The 22,896-nt window shown below is 54.3% G+C and overlaps 6 protein-coding genes across 6 annotated transcripts; 3 read left to right on the top strand and 3 right to left on the bottom strand.

Moving 5' to 3' along the window:
* Positions 1-2,738: 2,738 nt before the first annotated feature.
* J4E87_004957 (uncharacterized protein) lies at positions 2,739-3,713 on the top strand (the record flags this gene model as incomplete). The annotated part of the gene is made up of 1 exon (XM_049376574.1): positions 2,739-3,713. The coding sequence occupies one exon, from the start codon at positions 2,739-2,741 to the stop codon at positions 3,711-3,713; it is 975 nt and encodes a 324-aa protein (XP_049233430.1).
* Positions 3,714-5,386: 1,673 nt separating this feature from the next.
* Positions 5,387-8,240, top strand: J4E87_004956 (uncharacterized protein; the record flags this gene model as incomplete). The annotated part of the gene is made up of 2 exons (XM_049376573.1): positions 5,387-7,132; positions 7,182-8,240. The coding sequence occupies 2 exons, from the start codon at positions 5,387-5,389 to the stop codon at positions 8,238-8,240; spliced, it is 2,805 nt and encodes a 934-aa protein (XP_049233429.1).
* Positions 8,241-8,457: 217 nt separating this feature from the next.
* Positions 8,458-10,122, bottom strand: J4E87_004955 (uncharacterized protein; the record flags this gene model as incomplete). The annotated part of the gene is made up of 1 exon (XM_049376572.1): positions 8,458-10,122. One exon carries the CDS (start codon positions 10,120-10,122, stop codon positions 8,458-8,460), a length of 1,665 nt encoding a protein of 554 aa, XP_049233428.1.
* A 577-nt stretch (positions 10,123-10,699) lies between these two features.
* Positions 10,700-13,156, bottom strand: J4E87_004954 (uncharacterized protein; the record flags this gene model as incomplete). Its single annotated transcript, XM_049376571.1, has 1 exon — positions 10,700-13,156. The coding sequence occupies one exon, from the start codon at positions 13,154-13,156 to the stop codon at positions 10,700-10,702; it is 2,457 nt and encodes an 818-aa protein (XP_049233427.1).
* Positions 13,157-13,750: 594 nt separating this feature from the next.
* Positions 13,751-19,238, bottom strand: J4E87_004953 (uncharacterized protein; the record flags this gene model as incomplete). The annotated part of the gene is made up of 3 exons (XM_049376570.1): positions 13,751-14,676; positions 14,726-14,817; positions 14,869-19,238. The coding sequence occupies 3 exons, from the start codon at positions 19,236-19,238 to the stop codon at positions 13,751-13,753; spliced, it is 5,388 nt and encodes a 1,795-aa protein (XP_049233426.1).
* Positions 19,239-19,894: 656 nt separating this feature from the next.
* On the top strand, positions 19,895-21,886 carry J4E87_004952 (uncharacterized protein; the record flags this gene model as incomplete). The annotated part of the gene is made up of 1 exon (XM_049376569.1): positions 19,895-21,886. One exon carries the CDS (start codon positions 19,895-19,897, stop codon positions 21,884-21,886), a length of 1,992 nt encoding a protein of 663 aa, XP_049233425.1.
* Between the last annotated feature and the right edge of the window lie 1,010 nt (positions 21,887-22,896).

Here is a 22,896-nt window from a genome sequence, read left to right as displayed (position 1 = left end):
TTGGACATGCATGGGCTTGGTCGTAGCGTACTGGCTCGGTAGCATGCTTGCGACTTTTCTTTTGTGTACGCCTCTCGAAGCGAACTGGAACCCTCTTTTGGCCAAAAAGTACTGCCCGGATCACAAACACAGCACGGCATTCGTTGCGACTGGCATCTTCAACATGATAACCGATCTGATCATCATCCTGTTGCCCATACCATTCATCCGGAAACTACAAATGACTCGTGGTGCCAAGATCGGCTTGGTGGCGATCTTTGCAATAGGTCTACTGTACGAAACTCTTGGAGTTGCTTGCCTAGCTCATGTCAGCTAATCTGAATCGTAGTGTTACGGCCATTTCCATCCTTCGTATCGTCGTTATCTTCGACCTCCTTCATACCGCAGGCAACACTAAAAATTTGCCCTACGCAATGACCGACGCGGCTTTCTGGTCCGTCGCCGAGCCTGCTGTAGCCATCATCAACTGCTGCATCATGACTCTCCGCCCGCTCCTCAGACTGATATCTCCTACCCGTTTGTGGTCTGCCAACAGAGTCAGCCCTTCGGACGAAGTGAGCCATCCTGCAACTATCGGTGGGGGCTCTAAGCTGAGGAACAAGATTGGAGATGAGCATGACGAGTACCCGATTACTCTGTTGGAGGATGGGAATGTAGACGCGGAGATAGGACGTGTGGACAGTGGGGCATGCCGGGGTATACATGGTTATTCCGGTAGTGAGAAGAGTGGCGGAAGCATGCCGACCGTGAATGACGTATCGAACTATCTGGGTAGAGTTTGATCTCTGCCTAGGCCCTTTGTCGACGAAGAAAAGCATGAGCCTTTGACTCAGACTGGGACATGGTTGTAGTTTGCGCTGGCTGTTGATGTCACTTTGAGATGCGGAATGATCGTGGTAGCTTTGAGGTGCGTCGCTGTCGGTTCCTTTCCCGTCGTATACATAAGACATTCCATCCAGACTCGCTGTCATACCTTTTCCTCTGTACCAGCAAAGACGGCAACAAGCAAGCGACACGCTCCCGAGCTGTGAGTTCCCACATGTGCAAGTGTAGGCAACAGCGCAACACGTGCGCAGCAGTGCAACCCCCCGGCCAGGCAGCAGTCTCACGTGCGCCCGCCTAACTCCGCACGACCCACCCTCATCGTCTATATAAACCCCCCCATCCCCCGTCCCTCAGCTGCTCACCAGCTCTCTTTGCCAATCTGGCTTAGATCAAAGTGTAGTATCTGTTCTTCATAGTGTAATAACTATGATTCCGCTACTGGCGGATCATCCATTACTCTTATTTTTGTAGTTCGACCACAAGGTCCCTGAGCTCGCTCATACCTCGAGGTTACGGTGCCGCCAGTATCTTGCACTACTTCTGGCTGGCGCGACTATTTTTTTTTTCATTGGGTATCTTCGCTTGCGAGGATCTTGAGGAAGAAGAAATGTTGATGCGCTTTGCTTACGTGCTCCTCTCGAGTTATCAGGTTCATTCAAAGGAGAGAACTCTCTAGACATGAACTCCTGAAGATGAGCACCCTGCGTAGTACTAGGTTAACGTGAACGTCTGCTTTCAGGGTGTGTCAATGTTGAAGCATGACCTCTGCACATTGCATGAAGTTCACCGGTCGTATCCTTTTCGCGCTTTCAATAGTCAGTACGGCTCAGACGGAATGAGCTCCTTTGTACCTTCTGCTTTGAACGACGCGTGAGAGCAGCTAACGGAACGCGTCCCGCTGTCGGGTTTAACATGCGCCACACAATGGTGGCAGTAACGGCAGGACGCCTATCGATAGTTGCGAAGAACCTTTCCTGCACATGCTCGAGCAGACGTTGGGCCTTACCACGCTCCTCGATTTTACTCATAAGAGGCACCTAGACTCACGATACCTGCACCTAATGTTATACAAAAATCTTGATGCAGCGTATCTGCTCCGTATAACGCGAGTATCACGCGCATGTCAGGGTCCTCTAGCGCCCCTTCGTATCGCAATCGCGCACGCGATGAGACGGCAGGTAGTTGACTCGACCTCGAACCGTTTGCGGAGAAGATATGAGCAATCAATACATGTGCCAAGGCTCGCCCGAGTCTTGTTCTGCGCATAGCTAGGAGCGAAAAGTACGAGAGAGGGGTAGGACAAGCTTCTAGTAGTGCCGAGCGTGCCGGGTCTGGGCGAGTTTCTATTTTCGGTCCCTTGCCGACTGACACCTGGGCCACCGCGCGCTTCCAACAGCTTCACAACAGCTGTTACGCGCCCACGCTCGCTCGCTGTCCGAGATGCTGAGTGCCAACGGAGGGGTCAAGAGACGGTGACCGAGACCCCGGAACGCGTTTTTTGTCCTGCATGGGACCCGGAGAGGGGTTCTTTGAAGCCATTAGGTTGGACCGATCGCACGCCGGGCTAGCTCGTATACCCCTAGTGCCCACGGAACAGTGGGCGGATCCACAAGTCCCTGACCAGAACCTCGGATCCTCTTTGCCTTGACGGTACGATCGGATGTCTTTGGACGACTCCTATAAGGCGTCGGGAGTCGCCCCGTTGATGGAGTGAGGGGACGACGAGCGTACCGCCGTTGTCGTTGCCGCTTCTTCACCCACCACTTCTTACTCACCACCGTCGCTCTTTCACGCTGTGCCATCCTTTCTTTCTGCACCTGATCCTACGAATACTCGGGTCCGCTCTTTATTGTAGCCGGGTTCCTTACGCTCTCTTCTTTCTTTGTAAACAATCTTCATCTCACGACTTCAAAATGAAACTCTTCGCTCTTCTTCTGCTTGTGCCTTTGGCTAGTGCACGAGCTGTACGATACCACCACCAAATACCCATTGTCGAAGAACCCCTCGACAAACACACTAGCGCGGAAGCACTTGATGCGCCTCCCAGCATCGGCGTCCATTTCACAACATCACAAGCAGTAGCAGCTGCGCGGTACGCAAACGGCACAACAATCGACGTGGCCCAAATCCCCGGAGATGCCGAATACATAGACCTAATGTCGCGGTGGATGACACCACACACTTCATCAAATTCTCCAAACGACAGCAGAATCCTCACAGAATTCCTATCAAAAGTCCACGCAACCCTCGAAAATAAACTCAAACACCCAATCACAAATATCACATCGGCCGTCACATTCCCTTTCTACGGATCCCATGAGAAGGACTTTGAAAACGCTTTACTATCAGCCGGCCTCGCTCTATCGGAGGATACCCCTTCGATATACTCGGAAGCATATGCCACACACGCCGGATTAGAACACGCAACATGCGCTTCCGCAACACTCCCCCACCAACATCAACACATCCTCGTTCTGGCCTTCGACTCCAGTTCCTTCAGCGCAAGCATGCACGAAACCAGCTGCTCCCCCACCAAGACCAAAACACCAACCCCACACTCCCACATGATCAACTACGTCGCGCGAAACGATCTCGGTTGGTGGAGTCTCCCCGTCTACGACGCCCCCCGCGCAAAGTTCTGGGCGAAGCTGCAGGAAGCTGTTGTTCACGCTGTTGCCGGATTGGGTGTGCCGCCGGGCAAGATTGTGCTACTGGGGAGTCATGGTCAAGATAAGGAGTTCAGGGTGGAGGTGGAGCAGGCGCTGTGGAGGGAGTTGGAGGTAGATGTTGGAGCGTTGCTTGGGAGATGGGGTGGAAAGGCGGAGAATCAGTGGTTAGCCGCGAGAGGGGCGGCGGGGCTGGGATGGCGGAATCAGATGAGGAGGTGAGATGAGGTTTTTTTTTTATGTATTTGGGAGTTGGGAGTTGGAGGCAAAAGTACGTGTGCGAGTAACAAAGATACCCATAATTTATATCATCATGAATCGTCATATTTATCTTCGCCTGAGGCAATCCAAGTTATATCTCATACTAGTCCGACGATACCTTCGTACCTTCCCTGGGCTCAGCCCTTACTCTAGTCTCCAAAGTGTTACATATATGGGCCCGCCCATGTACCACCAGACTGGACTTCTTTCACCCGAGACCTCGTCTCCTGGTCATCACCTTTCCCCTTCTACAGCCTTAGTCTCGAAGACCACGACAATCGTGTCTCGGAGCTGGCCACGAACCTGTCGTGATCTCAGCTCATCCACAACCCGGTGGCCGAGATGCTCCTCTGCTGTATGCGCAGTTTCGCAATACTTGGCTCCTTTGGCGGTGCCAGAGAGAAAAAGCGCGTCGTCTCCGGTAGCGCGGTATAGGCATTCACCTACTAACTGTCAAGGTCGCGTTCCACTGTTTTAGCTATTCTCGGGTTGAGATATTGCCCAACGGTAACAGCAGTAGTGACTTTGGATATCTTCTCCCTTCGGACATTTCCTCTACTTGGTAGTTTCAGCGTACCAGCAGTACCGTTACTATTACCGTTATAGCGTATAAACACTGGGTCAGGGCTCTTTCGTTCGCGTACAGACACTTGGTCAGGAAGCCGATATGCTCCATCCCAGCAATTCTTTCTTCTTCATACTCGGCGATGAGTTCGGAAGCCTGGTCCAGCCAGGCTTGTTGTTCATTACATTTGGCTTCCCACGCCGCAATTTCGCTATCGTAGTATTCAGTGAGCTCGTTGAGGACGCCTACGAGAGGTCCGGGAGATGATGGGGGTGGTGGTGAAGGCTTTGGAGCATACGTGCCTAGCTTTCTTGGTGGTTCGTCGAAGGCGCTTACCAAGGGATGGGGAGATGGTAGCGGTTTGGGAGTGGATACGCACAGCGTGTTGCCCAGCTTTCTTGGCGAATCTACGAAAGGTTGAGGAGAGGGTAGCGGTTTGGGGGTATACACGCACAGCGTGTTACGCTGGTTGCGTACCTTTCTTGATGATATGGTCATGGTGGCCGTTAGTGACATGGTGGTGGTCTAGTGTGAATCCTGTATCAGACTGCTGTGAACGTAGTAGTTTGCTTGAGAGTTAATGAGAAAGTTTGCTTGAAAATACTTATGCGGTGCCATATCCAAATCCAGGTAAGGTCACGATGTATAGTATGGGTTAATGCCTATGAATCGTTGGCATTGTGAAATAACGGTATGGACTTTGCGTGCACAGCTTGGAGCACATGCCACATCGAATGGTTCGGCGTAATTTCGCGCAAACTTGGATGTTCTGTGTATAAGTTTGGTGGGTGAGGCGGCTGACAGAGGGCTGTTCACATGTCGAGGCACGCGTCGGTTTTAGCGCGGCGGTTGCGTCAGTGCTCCGAAAGCTGATCGGAAATATACCGCCCTAGAACAACAAGGAACAACACCCATCCTCAGGCTGCCACCGCGTCCATGCCAGCTGTCTTCTTCACACAAACACGTGAGGGAAAGAACACACGCTAGCACCATGATATGATGGGATTCTTCCACGACTGCTTCTCTTGAAAGTTGCAGCTCACGCCCACACCAAACCACGCCAGACGTCATGGCAGGCAACGAGCCCACACTATCGTCTCGCGCGAACCAGTACGTTCGTGAGGTCCTGCACAACACCGAAGCCCCGCCCACGATACCCGTCCGCTACTTCTACACGTCGCCGCTCGCTATAGACGACCCGCTGTCTCCGCTCCCGCCGCCGCCCACGGGCACCTCGACTGCGAAGAGAGTGCCACCGCGGCCCTTCTCCGAATATGACAACGAAGCCATCCAGGAGTCATGGCTGGAGCTGCGGAAGAAGATTCTGAAGCACACCGAGGAGTTTGGGGAGAAAGATGCGACGGGACGCGGTACGCCGACCAACCCGGCGGTGGAGCGGCTGAAGAGGAAGAGAGGCGCTAGTGCTTCGAGCGAGGAAGGCTCGATCCAGGGACGAGACATTCCGTCTGGCCGGTCATCGAGCAGAGGGCAGTACTCGAGGTCTGCTGAGCTGGTGGACAAGAAGACACCCGGCTCGGGTGGTGGCAGCTACGGCCAGTCCATGTCTGGCTCGCTGAAGGCCTACGACCCCGGCCCAATATCGCCCCTCGAGCCTGCGACGACCGGCACCCCGTTCATCCGAGCCCCATCGAGAGGGAATCTGGCCAAGTCGTGGAAGCCTGCGCCTATGGAAGGAGGCCATCGACCGACTATACACGAAGTGGACAGCTACAAGTGGGATGACGACATGGAACCTGCTCTGTCGACGGCCAAAGACAAGGCGCCTGCGCGAAGATCCTCCAAGCCGAAACCTGGTCCATCCGCGAAGGTGCCCGTGGGAGTCTCAAGACTGCATCACGTAGTCATGGACACGGAGTCAATACGCATGGAGCCTATATACTGGTCGCCGCTCAGCGACGTCGCCCAGATAGTGCGAGGAACGTGGTTCTACAAGGACAGCATGATGCCTGTCGAGGTCGAAGTCGCCAACATGCTCGAAGCTGGGTACATCGAACTGAGACCTTGGACGCAGACGTGGACGGACGAGCTCAACAGCGCTGTTGAAGTCGGTGCATTCGGCGAGATGAAGATACTACACCACCTCTGGCCTGAACGGCCAAAGAGAGCAGAGAGCAGGCCGTCAACTTCGCAACAGATGATGCAAACAGCAGGTCTCGTTCAAAGCACCCTCCCCGAAGAGGATGATGATCCGGAGAAGGAGCGCAAAGAAACCGTGGAGAATGCCTGCGACTTGATCGACATCTCGACAGGTCCAGAGGGACCAGATCACAAAGCAGCGGGAGATCTGGAGTACGGTGCCGACGGAAGGAAGCGCCTGTACCTGAAAGCGGGTGTGATATACTCTAACGACAAGGAAGCTTTCATCCTCAAGCCAGCTCTCCAGCCATCGGACTACTACGGGCGACGACCATTGGCGAACTACATCCGCAAGGGCAGAGCTATCGGCGTCCACGTAGTGCGCGGTTTCGACCAGGCCGCCTGGGACAAGCTACATCCGAACAAGAATTCGCCAAAGGCACAAGCAGCACGCGAAGGTGTCTCGTCATCGCAAGGCGGCGCGCCACAGTATCGAAGGCAGAAGTCGGACCCCGACCTCGCGCAGTCAGAACGACCGAAGGTGTCAGACCTGGTGTTGGTCATACATGGTATTGGCCAGAAGTTGTCGGAAAGAATGGAGACGTTTCATTTCACGCACGCGATGAACGCCTTTCGAAGAGAGATGAACGTCGAGCTTGGGACTCCGGATGTCAAGCGGCACCTGCGAAAAGATATGGGAGGTGTCATGTGTCTGCCAGTAAGTCATCATTGCAGTGATTCTCGATCAATGTACTAACACAAGGCAGGTTAATTGGCGACACCGCGTATCCCTTGACGTCGATAACACCGAGGCTCCCGAGCTTGAAGACCCATCTGCGAACAAATACACCCTCAAAGACATCACACCCGATACGCTGCCGTCTGTGCGTGGTATTGTTAGCGATGTCATGCTCGACATCCCATACTACCTCTCACCGATGCACAACCCCAAGATGATATCAGCTTGCATAACAGAGGCGAACCGGATCTACCGCCTGTGGTGTCAGAACAACCCTGGGTTCGCAGAGTACGGGCGAGTACATCTGATCGCCCATTCGCTCGGTTCAGTGATGGCAATTGACATCTTAAGCCAACAACCGACCTACGTCGATCCCCAATTCACCGACCCATCCTTCCCCGAAGCCGACCTACCCCAAGACCAATTCATATTCAACACAACCGACCTCTTCGTCTGCGGCAGCCCTGTCGGCCTCTTCCTCCTCATGAAAAACGCAAACCTACTCCCTCGCCGCGACAAAGAGAAGCCCGGCGCCGACTCCTACGCCGCCCCCGGTATCGCCGGCGAGCAAGGCACATATGGTTGCCTCGCCGTGGACAACATCTACAACATCATCAACCCCTACGACCCCGTCGCCTGCCGCATAAACCCCACCGTCGACGTCGTCTACGCCTCAATGCTCAAACAAACCACCATCCCCTCCGCCTCAACCTCCTACTTCGCCTCGCTTAACCCCTTCCGCTCGTCCACCTCCTCCGCCAACAACGCCGCAAACGACAGACCCACCACTATCCGCCTACCCAGCAACGTCGAGCTCGAAACGCACAATTTCACGCGCGAGGAAATCGCTGAGAAGAGAGCGTATTTGCTTAATGATAATGGTCAGATTGATTATTATATGAAGTATGGTGGTGGGCCGCTGGAGATACAGTATCTGACTATGCTGGGTGCACATAGCAGTTATTGGCTCAGCAAGGATTTTGTTAGGATGATTGTTGTTGAGGTGGGGAGGGGGCTGGGGAAGGAGGGCACGGTTAGGGAGATGAGGGCCGTGAAGAAGAAGATTGCTGTTGGGGGTGCGACGTAAGGATGAGGTTCTGGTTTTGGGTTGAGATGGTGGGAGGAGAATGAGCAAGGCGCGCATTCACAGGGAGTCTGTCGGCATTGCGGTATCGGAGTATGTGTTTGTTGGCATCTTTTAGAAGTTATACCCCGTTTTATACGCAATTTGGCAGGAGTTTGAAGTAGTACTCGTTTAATTCAGATCAAAGCTATCTATATTCCCACAGTTACCCAACGTCTTCTCACACAAAACCCGCGTCTAAACACAACTTGCGCGACGCAAATTTATGGTGTTGCTCCTGCGCCTCGTCTTCCCAATCGATCTCCACCTCTTTCCCTGCATGCATACTCGCGAAAGCACTGCGACGGGATTTAAGCCAGCTTGTATGCGTTGTATCCAGTATCATGGCCACTCGATCGGCGATGGATCTATCGTTTGTAGCTTCCTCGGGGGGGCCCTTCAATGTGGGTCCTAGCGCGAAGATAGGCTCGGGGTCATCGATGAAGCCAACGTGCTTTAGAATCGCAGTCATAGTAGATCGCCGGAGCGATTCACCGGGCGCGCACCATGAGTTCTGTCCTAGGGCTTCTACATCTCCCTCCCAGCCGGGCGCCTGGAGTCTATGTCGCACCGCAATATTCATGACGGCACGATACCATAGGTACATTTTCTTCGGCCGGTTGTCGTTTGCAAATTCCAGAATCCTTCCGTCGAGCTGTGTGTAGGCGACAGGCCATTCCTTTTGTTCCCAGTTGCGATCCCTATTCCTCAACTCTGGGTCTAGCACTCGTATCTTATACGGTTCCTTATCCGTTTCTTTTACTGTCTTGCCGGTCTCGGGGTCGGTATCGCCTATGCGGGCAGGAACGATGATGATCTGAGCTCTGTTGAGCATACCCTTGAAATCACGGTAAAGCAAGAGGCCGTTGGATGGTTCCATCAAGTGGCCGTATGTACTGTCTGTTTTGCCGAAGATGTAATCGCAAACGTGATCGCCCGTGTTGTAGTGCACTAGATGGACAGCCTGGCTGTCATGTGGCCACGGATGTGCTTGTGACTGTTGCCGCGCGATAGGGCACCAGAATCCACCGACGAACGATTCAAAACGATCAGTGATGTTGCTGCCATAGTATTCACTGACGTCTTTGTCAAACCTCTCTGGCGCATCGACATCGCGGCCGTCGGGGCCTTTGTACCATGACTTATGGACTTGTGGTGACTGGTAGGGCTTAGTCAAGCGCTGGATCATGGAGTTGATATACGCCAAATCAGTGGCATCGGTATGCTCATATGCATTGATGTATTCTCCTTTCATCTGATTTTTGAAGTCTCGCAGTATGACCAGTAGCTTTCTGAGGTTGGCGGTAGCTGTCTCGGCTTGCACTATCAAAGACAGTGTATCGGACTTCAATATGTTTCCATGCTCTTCGTTTATCTGCCATTGTCGTGTAGAGAAGGAATGGGCGTCGATCTCTGCGCTAAGCTTGTTGGTGATGTCGATGTGCCAGGTTTGGTACTGTTGCTCGATTGCTTTCTCCCATTCGTCCTGTGCCATTTCATACGTCCTCTCCAATGTCTTTGCGTTCGACCATGTATCGAAATGATGATCGCTCGCTCTCTTTGCTGCCCCTAGTAACTTGTTGAGTTGGATGTAGGCAGTCAGAGATAACCACATTTTCGTCTCGGTGGTAGCTGGTGACGCAAACCTAGCAAGGTTTAGGACGTCCATGGGCGCATCAACATCAGTTTCTGATGATTCTGAGTCGCTTGATGAGTCGTAATGCTCTATCTCCAACATCTCTTCTTCTTGTTCTATTTCAAAACTGAACAACGCTTCTCGCGCCTGAAGCCCCCGTTTCTGTTTCTTCTTCAATTTGGGCATCTTGTGCTCTCGCTGGTGGGCCATGACAAAGTTTCGATGGCGGATAGTGTTAGGTAAGTATGCAAATCTGTGGTGTTGTAGTGTCAGATAATATTCAAGTTTAGGTTTACGGCGATGTTGCTACCTCTCAGAATAAAATAAAGTGATGTGGGCAACATCAGATTGTGAGTCACATAGATGCAGAGAGACGTGGTTCGCAGAGCGAGTATGACTAGAAACTAGAAGCGACCACGGTACGCATCAGTGAGGACCCTTGGATGACGAGCCACTCACAGTCATCGCAATGCATGCAACTAGAACAAGTATCTCGCTACCAAATGAGCATGCGGATGCGACAAGACCTCTTGTAGCCATGCGGAGCGAGTGGCCTCTGCAATAGAACGATAAAGCTGGGAAGACCGATGAACGGGAAGAAGCGGGCTGAGTTCCCGTAGCGTGAGAACCCCGAAGAACACGAATATCTTCTTGACTAAGAAATTACAAATGGCATTCTTTTGAGTCTTCCGGGCTTCGCGCTCAAGCTTCGAGTCTTCTCACAATGGACTTCGGATGTGTAAGCATTCTTTTGCAGTCATCGCATCTTTCCATCACACACCCCAACCTACTGCCCCAACAATATCTTCATAGTCTCCACCCCCACACCCAGCACCTCCTGACTCCTACTCCCCTGCAAAACCCCCTTCAACTCCTCCACCACACCCTTCTTCTTACAAACCTCCACCCCCTCCTCAACATCCACCACACTCCTTAGACAAACAATCCCCCGATATCTAATCCCCTCATCCTCGTCTTTGCACAACCCCACAAGCCACTCCACACTCTTATCCTGCTTTAGAAACTCGAGAACCGCAAGATCCACACTCAGCAACATCGCTAGCGCACCTCCAGCCGCTGATCGTGTTGCAGCGTCGTCGACGTCCGTCATAGCAAGCAGAAGATGGAGTCTATGTTTCGCCCGCGGCGATCCATCCGCAAAGTTGGAGATGCAAACAGGTGAAGCCATGAGGTTACACAGCAACTCCGTAGCCGCACGCCGAATCATCGTGTTTGAACTAAGCAACAAATCATCAACCACCGTGTCGAAAGACTGGCGGATGATATGGTCCTGCGTATTCCTATCCAGAGAAGCGAGGTTCGTGAGTGCGAGGAGCGCTTCAAAGGCGTGCAGTTGCCAGGTCGTAGACTCTGTCCGTGTGAGTTGGCTGAGGAGGGGGCGGATGGCTGATGCGCTGGGTAGTGCGGCGTTGAAAGCGTGGGACGGGTTTATGCTGATGAGGAGCCGGGAGAGGGCTTGGGCTGTTGTGGGGAGGGCGGCGGGGGGGAAGGGCGTGGTGCCGGTTGTTGAGAGGTCGTTTGTGGAGGAGATGTGGTCGTAGATCTGGATGAGCAGTTTGACCGCGCCTTGTTGTGCCATGGTGCCGCGGGACTTTGTGTCTTTGGAGAGGGCGAGCAAGATTAGACTGCTTTGGGTGAGGATGGATGGGGAGCCTTTTTTGCAGACTTGCACTAGAAGGGGGACGACGCCTGCGTCAAGTACGCGTTTGCAGCGTATGGCAACGTCTTCGTCGTTGAGGAGGACGTGGGGGGTCGATGGCTTTTGCACGTTGGCGTAGGCTTTGAGTTGTGCCATGCGCTTTTCCTCTTCGGATTGTAGGGGCAGGTATTGTGTGATGTTGACGAAGATGGTGAGGCCGCCGAATACGATGTTCTTGGGTGAGGAGGGGTCGCTCATGGTTTCGATAAGGCGTTTGAGGAACTTTGGCGACTTGGAAAGATCCTCTCGTACTTTGGGTTGGAGCGAGGCGTAGGCGAGTCCTTCGACTGAGTCTTGCTTTGAGGATGTGTCGCCGCCTATGACCATTGACTTGAAGCTGGCGATTAGGTCGCTTTGGTCTACCTTTTCTGCCCTCACGATTCTTGGTGCATCCTCTGACGGTTGCTCTTCGCCTAGCTTGACGAGGACAAGCGCGGCTAAGTTGGCACGCTTCTTGTTCTGGCTTTCTGCGACCACGTCCTCCAGCCATTCTCGGCAGTTTTTGCTGATCGCCTCTCGACAGTTCTTGTCGACACAGGCAGCGCTGATTAACTCTAGAGTGGCCTGCTCAAGGTTGTGCGACTTCTTGCTCTGGACTCTTGACACCAACGTGCTGACAAAGCCATCCGTGAGGAAGAGCGCAGCAGCAGCAGTGACAGCGACCGGAAAGATAGCTGCAGCCGCCGAAAAAGCGATGACCAGATCGTTCGCCTCCCCCTTCTTCGTCCTGTGCGTGACAAACTTCGAGATCAACTCGCTAGCAGTCTCCGGCGCAAGCTCAAACAACTTGATGCTGGCCAGAGTAGCCTGACTACGCAGACTAGCAGGAAGTCGAATATCCAGCGACGTGAGGATAACATCGAAACTGTCCGCATCGATAATGCCCTTAAGATGTTCCGCGTAATGAGCAAGCAGTTGCGCAATCCCCTTCATCGCACGCTCAGGATGCTCAAGCGCCTCCTCCATCATCATCGCCAAACTGAGCATGAAGATATCCCTATGCCCCGTCTTGAATGATTCGTCGTCGGGCCACACCGTCCGGTTGAGACAGACTTTGAGTAAGCCGTCGATGGAGTCGTCGCCCCGCTCGAACATCTCGTAGTAGATGCGTGTCGGCTGCTCGCGGATGGCTTTGGCGACCCACATCTGGGCTCCAGGGTTCTGGAGTAGTTCGCCTGAGACCTGATCTAAGACGTCGTCTTCGCCTTTGAAGTCAAAGAGGATGGCCATTGCTTGTTCCGCTTCATCTTGCTTCAGGCCATGGGTCCGGATTGCTTTGAGTGCCTTTTCGCCATCGTGTTCGTCTTTGCTGCGGACCCAGGCTCGACAGTGGCCCAGTAGCTCGCTCTTTCCCTCCTCTTCTTTCAGTGCAAGCCATGCCTCTTTGATCCGCGGATGCTCGGGTGCGATCGTACTAGCTTCACGCAGGTACCGGGCTGCAGCGGTTAAATCGCCAGACTTGGTGCTCTCACTTGCCTTGTCCGCAAGTTGCACCGCTCTGTCTTCTTCAGATGTAGAAGCCATTGTTGATTGTGTGATGGACGGGAATCATCCCAACGTGATGGCCGTTTATGGGTGCCCACGTGTCACGGGGCCTGGATCGATTTGATGCAAGCCGCACGGGCCTCAGCGGAGTCGTTTAGTGGAGCGCGGGGATGGCTGATCACCTCACCCAAGTTCAGCCCTAGAGCGTTGAGCAACTATCTTGTGGGCTCGCGCTCGAAGTTGAAGTCTTTTTGCGAGGAACTTTGGGTGTGTACGTTGGTGGTTTGGTAAGTCGAGTTGAGTAACTATGCCATGGCGTCGTCACTCTATGCAAAGATGACGAGCAATTACATCGAGTAGAATATTTTTGATTACCAAATGCAGCTCATATCATCATTAAAATAGTCTAATCCCCGCTATCCCGCAATGAAGCGTGCAAGGCCAAAAATATATATATGCGCCTGGAAGATGCTCAAGTACCAAATGCTTTGCGAAAAAACAATGAGACCGCAACACCGACCAAAGCCAGCCTGAAAGTATCATACAAAACTCCCGCTTATGCAAAACGTGCACCAATTCTCAGATCAACCTCTCATGTCCTCGCAACTCAATGCACATATTCTAATGCGCCACCTACTTCCCCTCATCAACCGCCGTATCCGCCCTCTTCCTCTGAATAACGCCCAAAAACAACAGTCTCTCCCAAACATCATCCTTAACAAGCACCCTCGTCTTATCAAACGGCAGCCCATCCAACTCCCTCAGACTCCTACAAAGATTCGCCAGCATCATCTCGGTAACCCGACGCCTAATCCGGGTCTCATAGTCCAATCGCTGCAAGTGCTGGACATCGGCTTCGACCTCGCCCTCAGGCAATACAAAGCGGTTGGTGAGTTGCTCGTCGGAGGGTTTCTGCCGGAGAGACAGGATGCGGTTTTCGCACGTGGGGGCGTAGAAGCGGAGGGTGAGGGGGTTGTCGCGCCAGTCGAGGGTGGAGAGCGTGGGGAGCTTGCCGAGGACCATGGCGTTGGCGCGTAGGCGCTCGAGTTTGTTGCCGGCGAGGAGGAGGGTGCTGAGGCGCTTGATGTTGAGGAGGGGGCGGAGGTCGGTGAGTGAGTTGAAGTTGAGGTTTATGGAGCGGATGTTGGGGGTTAGCTGGCCGAAGTTGTCGGGGAGTTCTTTTAGGCCCATGGAGGCGAGTTCTAGGCGTTGCAGACTTAGTAGGTGTGAAGATATCTGTAGCCCGTAGGTTGGGTTGAGGGAGAGATAGAGGTTGCGGACTTCGGTGTTTCGGACTAGGTTGCTTGCGCACATTTCCATGTCGGATTCCGAGTTTAGGATTTGTTCGCGCGCGGAGAAGGTGCGGAGGTGGCGGAGATGTTCTAGTCCAGATACTTGCGTCAGGCAGTTTCCGTCGACGTAGAGAGATTCAAGCTTGGGGAAGTACTGGTCGACGTCGAGGAGTGTTGTTCCGTTTCGGCACATACGAATCGAGCGCAGGAATCTGCATGGCTTCAGAGGTCCATCAAGAAGGGGAAACTCCTCGATTTCGTTGTCATCTTCTGAGAGTCAGTATTGGTCCAATGAGTATAGCAAGGAAAGACATACCAAGGTTGAGATGCTGAAGCTGAGGTATGCAATGCAGATTCCGCACTTCAACCAAACGATTCTTGCGCATATCCAGGTCTGTGAGAGATTTTCTATCGCACGGATTAGCAGGGAACAAGGAATGTTCAAGTTCATATGCTTACAGATTCGTTCGGGTGAAGTCAACCATGTCGATCTCGTTACCACGAACACTCAACTCCATCAGACCATCGAGGTGTAGGATGCCTTGGAGGGATTTGATCTTGTTGTTGTCGGCCTTGAGTATGCGGAGATGCACAAGCTCAGCGAGACCATCAAGCCTATCGACGTCGTTGCCGGAAATGTCAAGGTGCTGAAGGTTGACGAGGGTCGTCCAGGAAGTGAGTCCGTTCAGGCAGTTGTTCTGTACTTGTAGTCGCCGCATGGTGTAGGGGATGCCCTCAACCTGATTGATCTTGTTGTCCGAAACATCAAGTTCTTCGAGAGAGTAGCAGAGCTCATCAAGGCGGTGTAAACTATTAAGGTCCTTCTTCCGGAGATTGACGCTGCGAAGATCCTCCCAATACGGCTCATCAGGCTCAACATCTTGCAGCGCCTTGACGAGCTCCGCAGTACCCTGGGCATAGCGGTCCTCCAGGGCCTTGGAAAATCGACTCCCGTTGTGCTTTACGACAACTCGATCCGGAAGGTCAAACTCGTCGATCTGGTTGAGGGTGAACTCGGGGAGATCGCTGAGCATGAATGTAACATCCTTGACAGGTGATGACGGTGCGGCCACAAGTGTGTCTCGTCGTTCGTGTCTGAGCGGAGGTGCGACGTTCATTGATAGTTGCATTCGATAGTTCTTTGACGGGGCATCGTCCAAAATCGACAGATCGCCATCTCCGTTGAAAACTGGCAAACGACTGGGCCGCCCATGCGACACAGTGTTCGTCTGTTCCCAAGCAGATTGTTTCTTTTCTGACCTCTGCTGCGCACTTGATGGTCCCCATTGGTTTTGGCGGCGCTGTGGTGGTGCGCTTTCGGAATGCTGGTCCCGCGTAGGAGCCTCGTGCTCAGCGATCGAAATAGTAACATTGCGCACTCGCGGACGTTGGACACTTGCAGGAGCATGGTCCCTTCCTTCAAAGTACTGGATCTCGTGTTCGATACCGTCTTCCTCCGACTCCGGTATGGCATACGTTGTAGGCGCATGGGGCATCTTGTGTGTACTGTAGTTTCGCGGAGCTTGCGTGCTCCAAGAAGTGGCCCGTGTGTCAGTCTTGGGGAAGCTCCACCCGAAGTTGGAGGCCTTGGAAGGCGCCGAGCTTGTATCTGTGTAAGCGACACCTTTGCCTTCACGGGTCACAGGGCGCGAGTCCTCTTCGGCCCCGGGTCTTTCCGTGTCCTCAAGTATGGTTTCTGCCGTAGGTTGAAGACGAACTGGAGAGCCTGCTTTGTGATCCTGCTCGTGGGTGTCTTCGACTGTCAGATCGGGAATGTTGCCAAATGGATCGTCTTCGCTTGCGTTCATACCACTAGGCTCATCCTCTAGTAGGTGCTGTTGTCTGGAAGGGCTCTTCTGACGCACCCATATATTCTTGTCGCGGTCAAAGCTCATTCCGGCTACCTGCTGAGGGATCAAATGCGCGACCGCTTCGGGTGCAAGGGTCGCGACACACTCGGAACGGCGTGATGCATTTGTGACAATTGTGTTTCCAAATGATGAAGCTGTAGATAGAAGCGTGTTATTTCCGCGAGGCTGGGAGCTGGGTCGCTCGTCGCTATCGGCCCGGTGCCTATTGGGATTGTCGGTGATCCGGATATCATCTTGCTCAACCACCACACTTTCGTCTTCCGGTGTCGCAGATCCTCTCAAACGTGATACTCGTATAGAATTGACTGAAGAGTTCAGGAATGTGTCGTTCTCGTGCTCTTGATATTTGCGGAGGTGGTCCATGATATCAGCATCCATGTGTTGCGTTCTTTGGTCCTGCCAGGAAGACTGCCGACCCTCTTTGCTTGGGGGCCTTTCGAATGTCAACATACTAGAAGGATCATCGTTGACCTCCTCGAGCAGTTGTGTCTCGGCCTCGGTCTCCTCAAGGCTGCCCAGACCGCTAGTTGGTCTGCCTTTGGTACGGATGAAGTCCATGATCTTGAGCGCTTCGTCGAGGAAATCCTGTGTCGTGACAGATCGTTTGCGGTTCTTATCGCGAATGTTGGGCTTTCTCTTCAAGGTAAAAGCGGCAATTTGATTGGCAACGGCCTTTGCTCGATCTCGCTCCGAGTCAGTATCTGACATGATTGACGAGTCTAGGTGTTCGCGGATGGTGTTGAGCTTCGGTGACGACAGGATGAATGCTTCAGTAGCTTCCATAATCTCTGCTTGTATCTCCTCTCTCCTGCGTTGACTAGGCGTGGGGTTCCGAGGTCTCAAAATGTGTCTGCGGGCCAGTGTTTCGGAATCGGCAATCTTCTTCGAAGGGTCTTGGCCAGCTTCCTGTCGTGTACGTCCAACAACGGCTTGTATGGCTGCGTGCGAGCGTTGTACTGTGCCCTCAGCATCACTAGCCGCGTGCTCATCGTCTTCATCCTCATCCACCGCGGTTATCGTCCTTCTGCGCTTGGGCGTCGGGTTCTTGAAAGGGGATGTCGGACCCCTCTTCCCATCTGCGTACTCGTGCACGATTTCTGAGAAAGATTCCGGCTCTGTCTCAGAGACCTTTCGATGTGGTACAAATTTTGGCCGGCTAGCACTAACATTCCTAGAGGAATTCCTTGTATGGCTTGATAGGTGCCTCTTGGCCTTTGAAGGTTCCACTTTGCCTGGTGATTCGTCGAGCTGGAACTTGAAGGGTGGACGACTGCCAGGGGGTGCGATGTCTGAAGAAGGCGAAGCGTCAGGTGCGCTATCGTCATGTGCATCGTAATCATCGTCGGAACATATCGCCGAATAGTCACCGGAATACTCGTATTGGTTCAGTTGACCCTGACCGAAAGACACAACTCTGGAGGGTAGTTGTGACTTATCCTGGTCGGGGTTCTGGAAGCTTTTCTCTTCTACCGAAGTCAACCTCGATTTGTTCGGCGCCGCCTTGGCTGACTCTATCGTGCCCTCCTTGACACTTGAGGCTTTCACGCTGGAAGCCTTCTCGGACTTGTACTCCAACTGACTAAGTCGTCGCTGTATCCGGTTGCTTGTGAATGTGTCGTGGGCATCGAAGAGTTTCAAAGGACTTCCAGAGCCCTTTGCGCGATCCGGGCTGAGGAACTGTTCGCGCCGACGATGTGGCGTCGTTGGGTTGTTGGTCTTCAATGCTGGGGGAGGAGTAGGGTGCTTCGCGGTGGTACTAGACTGGGCCGTGCCAGCACGGCTGCTAGACGGTCGCGCCCCAGCTATTCTTTCCGGCGATGGGCTGAGTGGTTTCCGGTGGAATGATCCGTCTCTAGAGTATCCGCCTCTTCGGAGCTCCACATTGCGATGGACCTCGCCCATATCTGGGGTACCGGCGGGGAGGCCTTCGGGTAGCGACTCGTCCTGTAGCCTGGCGAAGGACGAATCCTCGCGACTGTGTCCCAGAGCACTCTCCTCGTGCTCAGTCTCGTACTGTTCTGGCGGCGGCGATCCGATCTGGCGTAGGCGGTTGGCGAGCTCGGATCCTCGGAAGTTGGGAGCAGGCTTAGCGGCCTGGCTGACCTTCATGTTGGCGGTCATGGTGAGGTATACCGGACTGAAGTTCTCGTTCTCGTATTCTATCTGGCCGCTGACGGTTCGCACAGGATCGCTGGGTGGTGGCATAAGGTTTGTGGTGCATTCCGACGATGCCTCTTCGTGTACTGTGCCGTCCTGAGAAGGCCCCTCTTGGTCTGCTTGTTGTTGCTGCTCGTCTTGTTCCGTCTGTTGCGCGTTGGGTCGCGATTTGGGCCATGGCGGCGGGCTCGACGGCAGTGGCACGGCACTGAGGCCCTTCAGCAGCCCGAGCCTGCGCTTTGGCTGGGCAGAGTCGTCTGATGCGCCTGCAGCCGGCCGCTGGAAGATGTTCTCGAGGCCTGTGGGGCCGAACAGGTCGGTCTGGTTGCCGTAGCCGACTTCGCCGTTGACGAGCCTGCGTCTCCACTCGGGCGTGTCCTGGGATCCTGGCTCTTTCGTGGGTGATCTCGCGACCGTGTGGTGCGCTACTGTTCCGAATTGCATGCCGGAGCCCTGCGAAATGGAAAAGGACGAATACGAGGCGCGACGCGGGGGCTCGACGTGTGACGCGTTGGGCGACGACGGGGCGGGGGGCACGTTGATGTCGCTGAGGCTGCGCTCGAGGAGGGCATTGCGCTGCTTGGGCGGGCGCAGCTCTTTCGCGATGCTGCGCACCTGGATCTCGGAGAAGGAGCCTGAGGACTGCCGCATGCGGGGAAGGCGGCTGCGGGCTTTGGCCGACGCGCTCTGGGGCGTTTTCGTCGCGGGCGGGCTCTGGGCATTGTGGGCGCCTGTGTCGGGCGAGGGCTGGTCAACCCACTCCTCAGACAGGCCCTCGAGGTAGGCGAGCGTGTTGGCCATGGTGGTGGTGGTGGTGGATGTCTCGCGTAGGCCGGGTGGCCGTGATGTCTCGGGAGGGCGACGCTGAAGATGCGGTGAGAGGGAAACTTGTTGGCGAGTCCCCATGCGCGTCGAAAGAATGCTATGCTAGCGCAAACGGCATTGCTTCTGCAGCAGCGGCTTCAATGGCGCAAGAGTGGTGCTGCAACGCGTCGCCGAGTCGTGCTGACTTGTTTATCGATATCCTCCAGGGCTAGCATCTACTATGACATCTCGTCCCGACTGCACGGCCATAATGGGTGCGCTAACTCGTCATCACCACGGCAACCACATCGATCTCCCGCCTCGCGACAATGCGCCGACGAGGCCTATCCCGATAATCCAGAGCACTAGGCCACCCCAAAAAACGGCTATTCCTTCTCGGCGGCGTAGCAGATCCTCCACAGCTGTCTTGGCGATATCCTTCGCTTGACACCCGAGCTCCTCCAGGCCTTGTTCTATTTACGCCGCGTGGCAGCCACGATACACACACGCCGCCCGAACATGCGATCCGACCTGGCCCCACCTATTTCTACCACACCGTCACCACTACGCATATAATACTGTCACATGCTGGGACTATACTCGAAGAGGTTGCATGAACAAAAGAGGGCCCTTGGATCGTGCCCTTCAGAGCAATGCCGCCGAGCTTGCATCCTCACTTGAAGCGGGGACTGGACTTTGACGCCTTCCATGTCGACCCCGAAGACCTCATCGAAGAACCACCGGCGGAGTACGAAGACCCTGCGCATAGGGCAGCGAAGCGACGAAGAATCGAGGCGATTGCATCCCGTTACCTACGCGGCCGACCGCCCGTCATAATCACAGCCGCGCTCAGAGGGCCTTTCGACAATGGCTGGAAGAACCCGTGGACGAAGCCCATAGTAGAGAAGCGGAGGGTATCAGGCAAGAACAATGCGGTAGCGGGCACAAGTAACGCCAATAGCAAGAAGGTCGCTGCCGGTCGCAACAACACCACCAAACGTAGGAGCAGCTCAAGGCTGAATGGAGGCAACGGGAAGGACGTCGTGGAAGATGTTGCGCCCCAGATGGCGTCACCAGAAACATCTAGAGCTGCCAGGGATGATTTGGACCACCGCGAACACGACGATAGCCTCGACGAAATCGAAGTCCCGCCCGCGACAGCACCCTTACCCGACGATGATGACGCACCCGGTACCGCAGAGCCCTTCAGCACAAGCACGAACAATTGCATACAAAACCGCTCCCCCATGACCAACCCGTTCTGGTTGCGCCGCCCTGAATCTGCAAGAGTCGACATGCGCAAGGCTGCAAATCGAAACACCGATACGTCCCCAACGCGGTCCCGGTCGCGAAATAGCACTTCGCAAACCCAGACCCAAACACTGTCAGAACTACGGCTCAGTCTGCCAAAAGCGCCCATTCAGGCTCAGAAGTCAGCTCCGGAGACACCAGCACAAGAGGAGTGGAGATCAAGTGCCTCAGCTTCGATGGTCATCTCATCGCCGGTCAAGGATGCTGATACGCCTGTTCGAGCTCAGCCTGAACCAACTGCAAGCCCACCACGTTCGCAACGGACTGTACCGATCATCACTTCTTCAATGGGCAGTCAAGGAAGGCCGACAAGACAAGACATACAACAGTCTGCAGAACGTCTTGGCCGACCTGCATCGACATCAGAAAGGCAGTCATGGCGCTCCAGTCGTCGAAATACGCAGGATGCGCTCACGCCTACAGATGCGCAGCATGGTCCTGTGACCTCGCCTTTGCCGGCTTCTTCGACTGGCAAAGTTCGTAGAAAGACAAAGCTGAAACCAAGAGCAGTCAATTTCGACTCATCGCCAGAGAAGGTTCCTTCTGCCAAGAGATCCTATGCAGAGGACGTCATCCACAACGAGGCCGACGATGAGCTGCAGGTGGGCCGAACAGAGGCAATTGTGGTCGATGTACAAGCGTCTCCACAAGTCGAAGGAGATGCCAGTGTGATCCAGAATGAAAACTCTGAACTGCGCACGAGTCGGTCTAGTCGAGACTCTGACTGGTCTACACAAGCCGCCATGATGCGAGCTCAGCTTGAGTTTCAGCAAAGCACCTTCCCCATGATGTCCCCGGAGGTTCTCCAATTGGACTCGCAAACCTCACTTCTTGATACACCCCGTCCCATACTAGCCGCAGCCAGTGCAGCCGTTACACCTCTTTCTGCCTTTACTGTCCAGCGAGACGAGCCACTTGCACCCGAGACTATTCTCCAAGCTCCACCGATCAGCACGCAAGACCTCTTCGGTGCAGCGTCTCCGTTCGCATTTAGTACCGTGAAAAAGAAGCCGGAAGAAACGCAAAGAAGCAACTTGAGGTTCGCTTTCAGCCCTAGTGATGGGGTGCTGAGAGCTGACGCGGTCGCTAAGAGCCCCACTCCTACTGCTGAGCGGGTCCCGCTGAAGAACAAGGACAACATCACGTCGTTTTGGAGCTTCACCGCGGACAAAGCTTCCCAAATATCTCACGGATCCTTTGGTGACAGGTCGAAAGGGGTATTGAATGAGGTCGGATTTCCAGCGTTGAACATCGACACGTCACTTGGCGACTTCGGCCCTACCGGTAGTCTGGATTTCACAGATCGCTTTCTTCGCAATATAGACGACACTTGAATACTATGACAAAGAACCAAGATCATTTCTGCACGCAGCGCACTCCCGGTAGGAGCACCGCGGAAGCATCGGCATGGCTGCGTGCTCCAAGTGGCTCTGAGCGCCGTGGCACTTGAATATTGCCAGAGAGAAGCATTCTGTACCGGTATCACAGCGACGTGCAGCGATAGTCACGTAAGGATGCAGCAGGCGGTGAGAGGCCACGTTCTCGAGTGATTGGACGTCGACACCTCTCGTCCATGCACAGTCGATGCAAGCAGCAGACCTTGGGGGAGCACGGATTGATATCGGCGAAAGGGGGTGAGGCAATCGCGATGGGACGGTATAGCCGGTACCGCATAGTTTGGATACGGGCCTTTGCACGGCCACGCTGGGGAGGGCGCGGAGGCGGGAGGAAGTCTAGCTTGTGTCACGGTGCTTGGGAAATTGACGGTGCTGTCCAAATAACGTGCAAAGTGAGGCGGCCGCGAATCTCAGCGCCCTATCGTGACAGCATGTGTCGTGGGTTGTAGCGTCAACGTTGTGCTGCTAGTGCTGTCCGTGAACCGATATCGTCTGTGTGCACGGACGCTCCTTCCTCGTCTTCACCAGACAGGAACCCATGACAAGAGCGGCCAGCATTGCGTGCGCAGTTGCCGCCAAGCCCGATTGCCTCTGTCGCTATCAATCAACAAGCCACCTGTTCACTGCCTCCGTACTGCAGCAGAACAAACTCGCGTCCACTCACTGCACTCGGCGTCGCGAAACAACCACCACCACTCGGACCACCTGCACTGACGCGCTTTGTTACGCGGTGGCAGTCAGGCAGACGTCATTGGGCCGCTCGCTTGGGATAATCTTTGCGCCACTCTGGACTGGACGCCAAACCACACAGAATTAGAACGTGGACCTCTCGCCCTTCTCACTGGTCTCGTCGCTCGCTAGCACCCTGGAACACCGCCTGCAGCCCTCGCATCCGCCAGCGCCAGCTCTGCACGCTAATCTAGAAGATCCGCCCCTGCTGGCCCTCC

This window comes from Alternaria ethzedia, assembly GCF_023757985.1.
Source record: "Alternaria ethzedia strain BMP 0044 chromosome Unknown scaffold_10, whole genome shotgun sequence".
NCBI classification, from domain to species: domain Eukaryota; kingdom Fungi; phylum Ascomycota; class Dothideomycetes; order Pleosporales; family Pleosporaceae; genus Alternaria; species Alternaria ethzedia.
Note: the sequence above shows the minus strand (reverse complement) of the source record. Positions and strands in the feature narration are given on the sequence as shown.